This window comes from Denticeps clupeoides, chromosome 4 (assembly GCF_900700375.1).
Source record: "Denticeps clupeoides chromosome 4, fDenClu1.1, whole genome shotgun sequence".
NCBI lineage: Eukaryota > Metazoa > Chordata > Actinopteri > Clupeiformes > Denticipitidae > Denticeps > Denticeps clupeoides.
Window position 1 is genome coordinate 25,676,363 of NC_041710.1, and position 13,077 is coordinate 25,689,439.

The window sequence follows — 13,077 nt, forward strand, 5'->3', positions numbered from 1 at the left end:
TTTTTAAATTATTATGAATTTTTTTAAAACCAAATATACTGTGAGAGTTTTCAGGTGGGGCGGAGAAACTGGTCCACTGGTGATGGAGTCGAAGCAGTTGGAGTTGATGTGCTTTACCAACAGTAGCAAAGGCACCTGTGTTTCACGTCTTAAGAAAGAAAACACACACACACACACACACGCATACACTCGTTCATTTACACACACTCCCATTGAGTCGTACACTTGCTGTGTGCTGAAAACCTGACCTCAGTCAAGTCCAGTCCTGTCAGCACTGTGCCACACAGCCTGCACCGAAAAACACCCCGCCCCACCCTCCCCTCTCGACAAGAGTCTTGTACAAAAAAAACAAACAAACACGGCATTCCGTCATCATCTTCTTCTGTTTTTGCTTCATTTACAGTTATTTAGGAAGATCTGGCTATTCCCAAGCCTAGTCATTTTTAGCAATTCCTGATTTTTTGGAGACAAGTGTGTGTGTGTGTGTCTTTGCCTGTTTGAACGGGGGAGAATAAAAGACCGGGAAGGATGTGAAGGCAGGGTGCAGTTAAGTTCCAGAGGCTGGTGATTGGGTTGGGCTGTGGTTCCGTGTGTGTGGGGTTCTGGACACTGGGTGCAGGTTCGCAGGAGGGTGTGTAGCTCTGGTGCACTGTGGCTGAGTCGGGGTGGGGAAAAGGCCTTTCTGGTGCTGGGCGGTGGGTCTGCTGGGCCCCCCTCCTTCTCTCAGCTCCACAGGCACACGCTGTTGGTGGTCTGGCAGGTGGAGCCGCTCTCTGCAGGGGACAGGTACAGTTTTCCGCTGGGGCACACGCACACCTCGTAGACAGTCTGTTTAGGGTAGGTGGTGCCTGGGGCTAGCAAAGGGTCCGCTGTCCCATGTGGAATGTTCCCCAGCCGGATTGTGTTCGCATTTAAAAAGATCTGACATAAGAGAGATGGAAACAAAAATGAAGAAAGATGTGGAGGGAATAGCAGGGTGGGCCAGAGGGGACAACAGGAGGGTGGGACGTGTGAAAAAAACACCAACATTAGATTAACAAAAACATTGGAATCAATTACATATATTCACACTTAAGTATTATGTGATAATTAGACCCATTACAGCATCAGAATATAAAAAATATAAACCATGTAGAGAAAAACAGAACAATTTGTATTTCCGGTGAGCAGATATGTGACCTAATTAAAACATTATTCATTTCTTTATGTATTCCTGTGCATCTCACATGGCTGCAGAGTGTAAGGAGACGTGGTAGGTGGGAGCAGACTTGCCACTGGCAAATAACCAATTAGCATAAGCTATCAGATCTCTGCAACAGGGTGCATCTCCATGGGCGTAAAAATACAAACAAGGGACGACTCCAAGAGAGAACACGATGGAAAATATGGGACTCCAGAACAAATCTGCATCCCATGCAGAACTCCTGTCACACCCCGGAGAGGAACAGAGGAAAGTGGGAAGAGAGCAGGAACGAGGGAGGGAATGAAAGCAGTGATGCCCCTGCACACAAGTCATTGGCAAAGCTTATGAAGGGATTAGGGCTGACACACATTCCAAATGAAAGTGTCTGTACGTATTAGGCTCTGTCAACCACTGCACTGCATGTGTGCACACACACACACACACACACACATTCGCAAGCACATTATGTTCATAAAACAGCTGCCTTCCACAGGAACTAGTGGAGACCAGCAATTATAAGCAGTCAAAACATTTTTCATGGATGGTTTCTCTATTCTTCTGCCGGAGAGAGAGGGAGGGTGGAGATGACGAGAGAGAGAAAAATAAATGTGACTGAGAGTGAAGTTTCTCACACACCACTTGGCTACAACTTAAAGGTTAGAGTGCTAATGAGGATTCAGCAATATACCGATGTCAAATTGGCCGAAATAAGACAAAATAATTCATTGCAATTAATAGTAAATACATTTTATTGATATTTTCTGTTTTCCTCAAACTCATGATTTTAAATATCCATCATATCAAGCTTTAGACTACAATATTAATGCATCTTTCTATTTTTTTTTTTCTGCCCAAAGGCCAGTTCAGAAGATGCACAGTAAAGAGGAGGATGGGCTGTCATTTGGTCGTGAATGATTTCTCTAAAGTTTCTAAGGTGGAGGCATGACAAAAAGAGCTCAACATTTCTCTAATTAACCTGCCTTCACGGTGAAGTTACGTGTCATAGTCACACTAACTGGTTGTGCATAAATTTATACTTATGTGCAAATGGGAAATGGGGCCCATAGATTGTACAGATGGTAAGGACATAGCAGAACAAAGGCATCTTAAGCACATTACACACACCATTACCCTCATATATGTGCAAATCAGTATATCACATTCCCAGAGTCAGAGGGACATCAGCAGTATGCCAATAGTCCTTTATCGGCAGCGGAAGTGAAGTTAAGCAGAAAACTGTGTTTTTTTAATGAATTATGCAAAGTGAGAAGAAATGAGCCCAAAAAAAGAAAGAAAAATCAGGTCACATATGATTCATGCAATTGCCCAAAGCATGAGGTGCGAGGTTAATGAGCTACTGAGCTTAATCAAACGAGAGTGAAACACATTTAGCTGAGCCGATGAGATGGCGTGATCTCACCACGCTGGCCAACGAGAAGTACTCACTAAAGAAGGTATTCACTAAAGAAGTATTCTAAAAAAGAAGGAAGAGAGACAATGAATTGATTTGTTGACATCTTATAATTGTGCCATTTCTGTTGTCTCCAGAGTCCTGGATCTTCGATTAAAACTTGTTTCCTGAGGACTACCCTACAGGGGTTCTTTTATTTGGCAGGGGGGAGAAGTTGCACTTTTTTGTGTGCTTGTGTGTGTTGGGAACAAGAAAATTCCCAGGGCTAATGTAATTTGCACACTGCAAAAGTTTGTGGAGGAATGAAGAACAAATAAATTAATTTTAAAAATTTGGAGGTAAAGTTGGCAAACGGTCCTGTTTTCCTGATTGAGCTCAACTGTTTTACCTTCAGGAGATGAAGATGAAGTAGAACACACAGTACGGCTCAGTATGGGCTCCAAGAATGATGGTGTATGAAGCCCCACCTGTGTCTGTGTAGAGCAAAGGTAATTTGCCTGCTCTATTACATATCCCATATTACAGGGATCATATTTGGCTCCGCGTTCATAATATATTTGTCTTTGTTCAGCAGCGGTACGAGTATGGTGTTGAGGGATTTTTCTCTGTAATTTAACCTAAATCACCCTCGTGTTAGGCATGCTGGCGACTTGATTAAGATGCATGAGGTCTGCGGCGGTCACCGTATAGGGCCCATTTAGGGAGTCTCACACAAACAAAGGAAGCATTAGCGCAAATCTGCTTCGACCAGACCGGTTTGTCACCTCAGCTTTGCACTAACATGTGTATCTGTCCTGTGTCATCCTGAAATTGTCACTAGAGAATGCTTTATTTAGTATGAATGTATAGCCATGCTTAAAATATAATTTACATTTACAGCATTTACCAGACGCCCTTATCCAGAGCGACTTACAATCAGTATTTACAGGGACAGTCCACCCCTGGAGACACTCAGGGTTAAGTGTATTGCTCAGGGACACAATGGTAGTAAGTGGGATTTGAACCTGGGTCTTCTGGTTCATAGGCGAGTGTGTTACCCAGTAGGCTACTAGTAATAATTAATTATAATACAGTAATTTATAATATTATAATTATAATACACTAATATATTACTGTATTATAATTAACACTGTTTTAATTAATTTCTTAAAATGAAACCATATTGAGGTACAGATACAGTTCAAATAAAATAACATATAATACACATTATATAAATGCAAATCACTATCCATATTGGAGAACTGGTTCCCTCTATTATAACATGTAGAGTTGGTAAAAAAGGTTTTGGCATGAATCACTTTGAAATTGTAGGCTAAATAAAAATAAATAAATGTGCGATGAAATAAAAGGAGAGGGATGAACAAAAGGGACGAGAGAAGAGCACTTTGAACTGCTTTTGATGATACAGAGCACTTTGGTAATGCTTTACAGTATCATGTCTCATATTGAACAGTGGGACACCCCCCACCCTGCCACGCTCCGTTACCATGTATGTATTCAGGTAGGTGGAGTAGGCAGACACTTGAGGATTGAGAGCAGGGCACAGGATACATTTGGAGAGATGGCCTGTGATGTGCCGTCGCCATGAGCAGCTACAGGAAAGCTATCTGCTTCAGGAACTCAATCTATAAGTCTAAATGCTGAATTTTACATCAGCCGAATGTCTGTTTTGGGGCAGTGATATGAACCATCCAGTGAATCGCATTTTATTCTACACTGCAGAGAAAAAACATTCTGTGACATTTGATCACACTGTTCTTTTTGACGGCATTTTGCCAAACACCTTAACTGATTTCTTTTTATATCATTTTATTTTTAAGGGTTTATTATGCTCCAGGCTTTGGTCTACCAGACTCATACAAATATGCCTGATGCAGACACAGATCGATACTGTTACTAATTAAACTTAATTAAATTACAAGAAGAGGCTGAAGTTTCAGGACTGGAGCAAAACGCAGTCATTCTTGGTACTTGCATAAGCAAAAGGTAAAACGAGAAGGAGCAGCTTGACAGTTATCTCTACATTGAAGCAGAGAATCTAACTACCCTTTTTGTTAATGTGTAGTTATTTCTGTTAACCAGATGCAGATATTACCAGCGTTCACATGAATGTGGAATCCAGCTCAAACGGCCGTGTCGATTGCATCGGCTGGCTAAGCTGATCCTCAAACGTGGACTTACACGAAAATATCAAGAATTACCAACAGTTGACTATTTTTCCAGCAAGTTAGTCTTCTGGTCAATTTTAATATGAGCAGGATGGTGCAACAGGAAACTTTATGAAACCTGACGCAAACTCTGGCTTAAGGATATACAATGAATCAGAAAGCGTTTATCAGCAGCGTGCAAGCCGAGCAATATTGTTGGAATATCGAATGACTTAACGTCCGTGACACGTGAGGGCTCTTTCTGTCTCATGCTGTTGTCAGCGTTGCGTTGCTTAGCAATGGGTTGCAGCCGTCGGCGAAGTCCGGTCGGCTTTGCCTGTTTCCGTTTTTGCCTGGGTCTTCCATTGGGCTGGCGTTGCGTACCACACCCCCTGGCAGACGATTGGCTAAAAAGTGGTGTGGTGTGTGACTAGTTCAGCTGCGGACTGGGAAGGACGAAAAAGGACTTGTGTGTGTCAGTCCTTTTTATCTTCAGCATTGGTCACCACCTTTGGGCTTGTGCTGGACCAATGGTAAGATGTTTTGCCAGTTTGAATCCTTTTTGGCTACGGCAAATGTGCTCGGGAGGGAGACCGGAGAGTCCCTTTTATTATGCCAAGTAATAAAAATTCCTAAGCACCATCTTTAACATCCATCTACCTCCAGGACAACTCTCTTTCAGACACACACACGTTGGCTTTGGCTCCAGGTGTCTGCCAAAGTGCCATTTGATTGCTTGTCATTGGTTTACGATGTAGAGTTGCTTGCATTAGGGAAGGGTCCGAGTACTCTGGTGAGGGCTTTACGTGCTCTGGAACTCTATTGGAGAGTTATTCCAGGTGCAAGGTTTTATGAACAAAGAACCAGATTCAAGCAGCCTGTGTGTCCCCTATACAAAACATTTAACAAAGTTTTCTGTAACATTGGTGGAGCCTGAATATTGCCAGCTCTCACACACACTTAATTGTCCAGTCCATTCTGGATTGTTTACACCCATACACCCATTTTATTTAATTCCTGATTATGTTTTTTCACCTTACAGTAGCAGACAGTTTGGAAAGAGGATGCCTTCTGTGTTTGAGTTGCAATCTTATGTCTCATATCTCTTTATCTTCTTCAGACAATTTCATGTATATTCACTCATTTATTTGCTTATGTTTTTCTGCTGACGGGCATTATGTTGTTCTGCCACAGTGACTAAACTGAATCATCAGTTGGCCCGGTTTACATTATTTTTTTATATTTAAACAGAGCTGATTAATTAATGTTATAAAATAAAACCTATTTAATACCACACCGATCTGATCTGCTCCTTGTTAAAGAGTTATCACTGCTGAAAATCGCAGTAGAAAATGAATGTGAGATAGAGCAGGTTACCACACTGGGTCAGTCCCCACCCTGGCGGCGTCCCTGCCTCCAACTGGATGGCTATGAATATTGAGTGAATGAGTAAGTGAAACATTATGTTGCATTTATGAAGGGTATTGTGACCTATTGTGTTGTTGCACTCAAAACTATTTTAAATTAAAAATAACTGTCTCTGGCAAGGTGAGACGAGGACCAGGCTCATCACACCCTGACTATTCTGTCAGCTCCAATTCCACTTGATTTTAATTGAAAGCTGGAAACCAATAGGATGTCTAAAGTGTCCTGGCCTTTGGCTTTAATCCTGCTGATAAAAAAAAAAAAAAACTTTTAAAGTTTAGTGTTGCCTTTTAAGTGCCAGCTGCTGACAGCACTGATTTCCCTTTAAGCCCCTGCTGTCTGACGCCAGTTATTTTCTTTCCCAAATTGACAGAAACATCTATTTTCCTGTGCCTCTCCCTCTCTACTTTGTCACCAACTTCTCCTTCCCAGGAGAAATAATTTCAAATTAAGATAGAGGGGAAGAAAAAAAACCAGATGTTCCACTGCCAGTTTAAAATTGGGAGACGTGTCCCATCAGGAGATGGCAAACGAGAGATGAAAACCAATGGAGCTGGAGGTCAAGAGGAGACACTAGGACCGCTTTAGAGAATGGAAGGGCAAAGAAAGACTGATAAATGATTTAGTTAGACATCTGGCTCTATTTCACAAAATCAGCCATCCCACTCATTTCAGCACCATAGCTTCTACATCGTGGCTCATGTTCACCTAAAACCCGTTGTCCATATCTACAGGGAAGTGTGTGTGTGTGTGTGTGTGTGTGTGTGTGTGTGTGTATATATATATATATATATAAAGAGTTCCTTGTTACAGTGACAGGACACAATGATGTATTGCACTAACCCGCTGAAGTTAATTAAATGGACTGAAGCACTGCTGAAGCATAGAGCTTAGAAAATTAAGTGAAACTGAACAAGCAGAGAACCAGACAATGTTGGTGTTAATTTTAAGAATGAGATGGAAAAAGAGATCAGTAGGAACAGGTGGAGAATGTCTGCCTACCAGGATCAGAGATTAAAGACAGCTTGTTCTTAACAAAGGTATTATACTTCCCTTCCCATCCAGGGAAATACTAAATGGCAGGATCATTTTGTTTAGATGCAAACAAACAGACCTACAAAATTATGAAGACCCCCACTTTATCCCCAAGAGGGGGATCCCACTCGCTAACATGAAGTATGGCCTTAAGTGGCAAGACAGGAGAGTCTTTTCGGAATGGATCTTCTGCTTTCCCACCTGCTTATTGGATGTCTACGCTCTCTATCTGGAATTTGCTCCTTGCTCTTTCTCTAATGCAACCCCTATAGTAATCTAACTGTGTTAATAAAGTAGAAACTGTTCACTCCTGTAACTTGCATTGTGTCACGCTGCAGCGGGTGATGAGATGAAAGAACCAATGTCGGAGGATATGTGTAACCAAATTGCGAGACGACACAAAGCGGTGGGTGAGTCTCCACCATTTGATCTGCGAGCCCACGGATGTTGACACCAAAAGCAACAGACAGGACAGCAGGGTTGAAGAAGGCAGGAGAGAGGATCGGGCTTACATGGTTTGGTGAGTTGAAGGTGAGCCGAGTCCTTGTCAGGATGATAAACAATTACTGAGCGTTTACATTTACATTTATGGAATTTTGCAGACGCCCTTGTCCAGAGTGACTTAAAACGGGCTTTCAGGTTACCATCAATGAAGTAGTCAGTTCACTAGGACTCAAAACATGAATACAATTATTTTATTCACATGGTTGTAGTTAGACTATAAAAAGATAGTCTAAGTATTCTCTAAAGGTCTTAAGCTGCTTTTTGCACCCGAGCGGAAGTTCATTCCACCACCGAGGGGCCAAGACAGAGAAAAGTATAGATGAATGTCTATCTCGTACCTTCAGCAGTGGAGCTACCGGGCGAGCAGTGCTAAAGGTCCGGAGAGTGTGAGGTGCAGTGCGAGGTGTAATAAGGGCTGTGAGGTAGGCTGGTGCTTTGTAGGCCAGCATCAGTATTTTGAACCTGATGCGTGCAGCTACTGGGTGCCAGTGGAGGGAGCGTAGCAGTGGGGTGGTGTGGGAGAATTTGGGAAGGTTGAAGATCAACTGTTCGTACCGTTACGTGACATTTTGTGCCATGCCTCTGTATGTCCAGGTAACATCAGATGAGTTCAAATACAATGATAATAATTAATGGAGTCAGATTAACACGGTCGATGCATGATTTGGATGTAATTTTTAGGCCGATGGGTGGGCTTTTTACAGAGTATGTTCACTCATCACCATGAAGTATCATATGGACTGCATTTTTCAAGCAATAAATAGGCATGATTGAACAGAAAAATAACCATGTATTATTTAAGTAAGCACCATACTGTCTCCAAAAATGTATGTATATATGTGTGTGTATGTGTATACATACACACAATACACTGTTTAGTGATGAGTGAATGCATCAAACCTAATTTAAGACCATCAGTTCTGCATAATCATTAATCTGAAGACTCCAGATCCACTCAGAAGACTCAGAGAGAGGGTGGGACCATATTAATGAGAGCAATGAAGGTATTAACCCCTGAATGAATTCCTACACAAGTACGTGGATGTGTCTTAGATGCAGCCTGAGATGTCAGGGTAATGGCATCTGATGTCGCCTGGCCTCACCTCTCCTTCTGAAGACTCCAGGGTCAGGTCTTTTCGACAAGAGGCCTTGAATTCTCCCACTCCTGCGCTCACCTCCACACCTTTCGGTGCTTCCAAAGTCAGGGTCCTTGTTGGAGACTCTAGCCTAGGAGAACAAGCACAGATCCCATTCAATCAACTGCTTACATGAATACACCATACACATTACATTACACACTACACCAAGAAGCACACACAGATATAAAGAACGTAATTCAAATAGAATTAGCACAAAAACAAAATGAAAACAATAACCCAATCACCCATTTCTAAGGACAAACATGGAATGAACTGACAGCTTGCCCTGCATGTGCGTTCTATTTCCTCCCCAGCACACATTGAGGGGGGTCTCCCTGCGGACCAGCTGGTCATCTGCTCCGCTAGTGCATTCAGATAGTTGGTGGGAGAAGGCCGTGTATAATTAATGACCTGACAGAAATGAATATATTGACTTAACAGTGGCCCCTCCCCCACCCCACCCACCCCAGGTTTCTTCCACAGTGTCATATATCTATGAATAGCACTGTCCATTGCTTAAAAGGAGGAATTCAATCACACCATTGATTTTCTGTTTTTGGTGCTCACAAGCAGTTCTGGAAGAGAAATGGAAAACAGAGGCATAAATAAAGAAATAAAGATTCCAGACAGGAAGTGTGTGTGTGTGTGTGTGTGTGTGTGTGTGTGTGTGTGTGTGTGTGTGTGTGTATATATATATATATATATATATATATATATATATATATATTATTATTATTATTATTATTATTATTATTATTATTATTATTATTATTACAGATAAGTGTCTGGTGAAGCCCTTATCTGCACTGTTCATTATTCCATAAAAAGTGTTCATGCAATGTCCCAACAGCAGCAAGATGCAACTTGACCTTCACTGCCGCATTGACAAACATACTGATCCAAAATATTTGTCCAGAGTGACAAGATAAGCTGGAAATAGTAAATCAACTCTGAAAATGGTATCTTAATTTAAAGGCTGTTTTAAAAGCATTTATTAAAGCACATGCCCGTAAGAGTCTACAGTATATAAAAAATGTCTACAGCCTCCCCATGCTGAGAAAGGATAATGTGGGCAGGTAATATATTTTTGTTAGAAATGTTCATATAATGCTAGTAAATTATTGATCAAACTTCAAAGAGCCATCATGCTGGGGTAGATCAGACAGATAGAAGTTGCACCATCCCTGCAAAACAGGCCATTAGCTGGCAGAACGCTAATGTACCCGGTGGGGTGGGGGGGTGGGGTGGGGGGTGGGGGGGGGTTATCAAAAGCATAAACGCAGGACTCAGCACTACAAAAAGTCTTCCCAGTCAGAGGCATTATTACTGTGTAATAACACTGTTATGATTTTTGGTTATACAGTGTACTAATATATAACAATTACATGAACAGGACAATTGTGTCAATAGACTTCTTAGTCTTTACTTTCTGAATGACCCATAAATAATGTTTCATGACCACATGAACCACAGGCATTTTAGCTGTAAAAAACCACAGAAGTGATATTTTCTGGACTTTGCAGTTTTGATCCATGGTGCATCGCTTTATGACTCCTCTGATGCAGAGCCAAATAAATAGAAATGCTTTAAAAAAGTTAAGAAACTTATTTTCGGAGCTCTGTGTTTAAAAAAAAAATTAAAGAAACAAACGGGCCTATTGAACGGGTTATGAGCGCTAGGGATCAAATGTTACATCCAGGTACTTAAATCTGAATAGCAGCTGAGCATAAAATGGCGATAGACAAGGGAGAGCAGAGGCCCATGAAGAACCTGCCGGTGGAGGTGTTAAACTGCTGTGTCGGCTCCATTGTGGCCCCGGTGAGCGCGCTGCCCAACGGTCCATTTACAGCTGCAACATTCCTTGACAAATCCTTGACTTGGTCAAAAATGACTTCGAGGGGCCCACCCGTTGGTGTGGTGAAATGCAGCCTGGGAAATTGCTAATGGCAGCAGGACCCGGGGTGAAAAAAAAAAAGTAAAGCAATTTCACGCACCCACGGATTCATCGTTGATAATTTAATCAATAGTGAAAGACTGGGGACTTGTGCTGCGTGAAGTGTGCTGGCGAACACCAGCGAGAACGAAGGAGTGTCGCAACCTCCAGTCGCTTCAGAGCTCGTGTGCAAGGAGGACAGAGGGCGAGAACAAAGTATGACAAAGGGACTTGACAGCAAAAGAAAACACAAGTTACTAAAGTCAAAGAGTTTTGTGTATGAGGGTGTGTGGGACTATAGAGCACCACATGCTGCAAAATTGCTTTCCGGATTGCACAAAACATACACCTTCATGTCATATTGATCACCCGATACTACCTGTTAAGTGTAATTTCAGTGCTTAATGTCACTTGTCAGCATTAGGTGGTAAGGGAGGAGATGCATTATGATAAAGGGCTGTATTGTCACAGCACTGTATAAAACATGTTGCATGGGGAATGTCTCTGAATAGCAAATAAATCAAGAGATAAGAAGAAGAATGGGCTACTCAGTACATAAGAGAGGAGAAACTAATTGCCTCTCCCAGGCCTTTTTGATGGTGGGTAAATAGTTCTAAACACTATACAATTAATTTTTAATAAACAAAGTTTTAACTGGGAGGAGCCCACTGCAATGGATGACAAACCCGCATAATACCCTTGAGAATATGTTTCATGCTACTTCTGAAACACTTGCCCACTGCTTTACTCAGAGCAAGTCAATTTGCCGATTACAGCTACAAATGCCACATTTCCAGCTAAGAAGCTTCAAGTTCCTAAACCTTGTCCTAAACCTATTTAAGGTTGTCACTTGAGGACTCATGGTCCATAAAGGTCACTTGTCACCCACCTTGTAAGTGAAAGTCATTTGGTTTTTCAGAAAGGCCAGCAGGAGTCCTTGCAGAACATTCTCAGCCAGAATGCGGATGATAATCACCACAGGCTGTAGATGGTAAGATGCTACATATTCATATATCACACATTCTTGACCCATATTTTGGGAGAATATTTAATTTAATTCTTCAAATGAGCTATTAAACCATTGAGCTATTTAACAATTTTCACGTTTTTTCCAGCCCAAGTAAAGTTTGAATTTAAGTAAATAAAAAGCAGATGATACATTTCATAAATAGTACTTATTTAATTTATTTATAGTTAGACAAACATAAGAAATACATGCCTAAAATGTAAATTAGTAAAAAGTTACATCTATATACAAAATGACAAAATCTACAGAAATCTACAGGCATTTATTTAATACAGAAAATAAACTTTTATTTTATTTTACAGCTAATATAAATTGTCTTGTTTCTAGTGCAACAAAAATCATTAAAACTATATTTGTGCGCATGATGGAGTTGACAAAATTCAAGCCCTCAGGTACAAATAATAAATTATAAAAAAATAATAATCACTCACTTGGAGATTGATCCATTAAAAAGGTTAATACCTAAGACTTTGATCTTTTAAAACAGATTTTCCCAGCATAATTGAAGCCAAAAAATTAAAACATTTTCATGTCCATTTTTAAAATAGACTTTGCCCCTTTTCTGTAGAATGAGTGATTTATATATACACACACACACACACACACTGTATAGTCTTATTAAAAAGCAAAAACACACTGGATTAACAATTTCAAATACATAAAAAATATGTGAAAATACACCTGAACACCCGCTGTGGCAGTGAATCAGCTGGGCGTTTTTGATGTTAACCTCCACAACCTCCATGGCCATTAAACTGAGCAGCACAGTACAGCAGTGGTGCAGAGCGCACATTCCCAGTAAAGTCTTTCAAATTAAAGTTGTACAAGAGGGCAGAGAAAAATCAATGCTCAAGGTCCTTCCGTTCCACAGTCATGGTAAACCTGGCCTCACATAAGGGGTGTAATTAGACAGTGCTTCGTCAACAAGAGAAGACCTGAACTAGTCGCCACATTATTCAACAGGGAGCACTTTTAAGCATAACCTGATATGTTATACTTAGATTGGTACTTAAACAAGTCATAATTACCTTGAAGAAAAAAATTACAACAAATATTGCTTCTTTTATTAGCAAGAGAAACAATAAATGTCTGTTTCCGAAGGCATCTTGCATAATATTGATTTCTAATAAAGAAAGAAAAAAAGTGTGAAATATCCTGCAAGGGAGCAAATAGAGGACTAATAAAGTCCCATGCCGCAAAGGTTTCAAGCGGCAATCCGTTTTCGATCCGCAGTGCAGATTCAGGTGTGCAATAAAGCTGGCTAAGCCCTCTC

General features: G+C 41.0%; 1 protein-coding gene across 3 annotated transcripts in view; it reads right to left on the reverse strand.

Annotated features, from left to right (window-relative positions):
• Positions 1-323: 323 nt before the first annotated feature.
• The window catches only part of sgcz (sarcoglycan zeta), a 185,065-nt gene continuing 172,311 nt past the window's right edge, over positions 324-13,077 (reverse strand). For all 3 annotated transcript variants that reach the window (XM_028975813.1, XM_028975812.1, XM_028975814.1), the window contains 2 exons: positions 8,809-8,932; positions 324-921 (listed from right to left, as the gene is read on the reverse strand). In XM_028975813.1, coding sequence (XP_028831646.1) covers positions 724-921; positions 8,809-8,932 — 322 coding nt within the window. In that variant the 3' untranslated portion in view covers positions 324-723. The remainder of the gene's footprint in view (positions 922-8,808; positions 8,933-13,077) is intronic.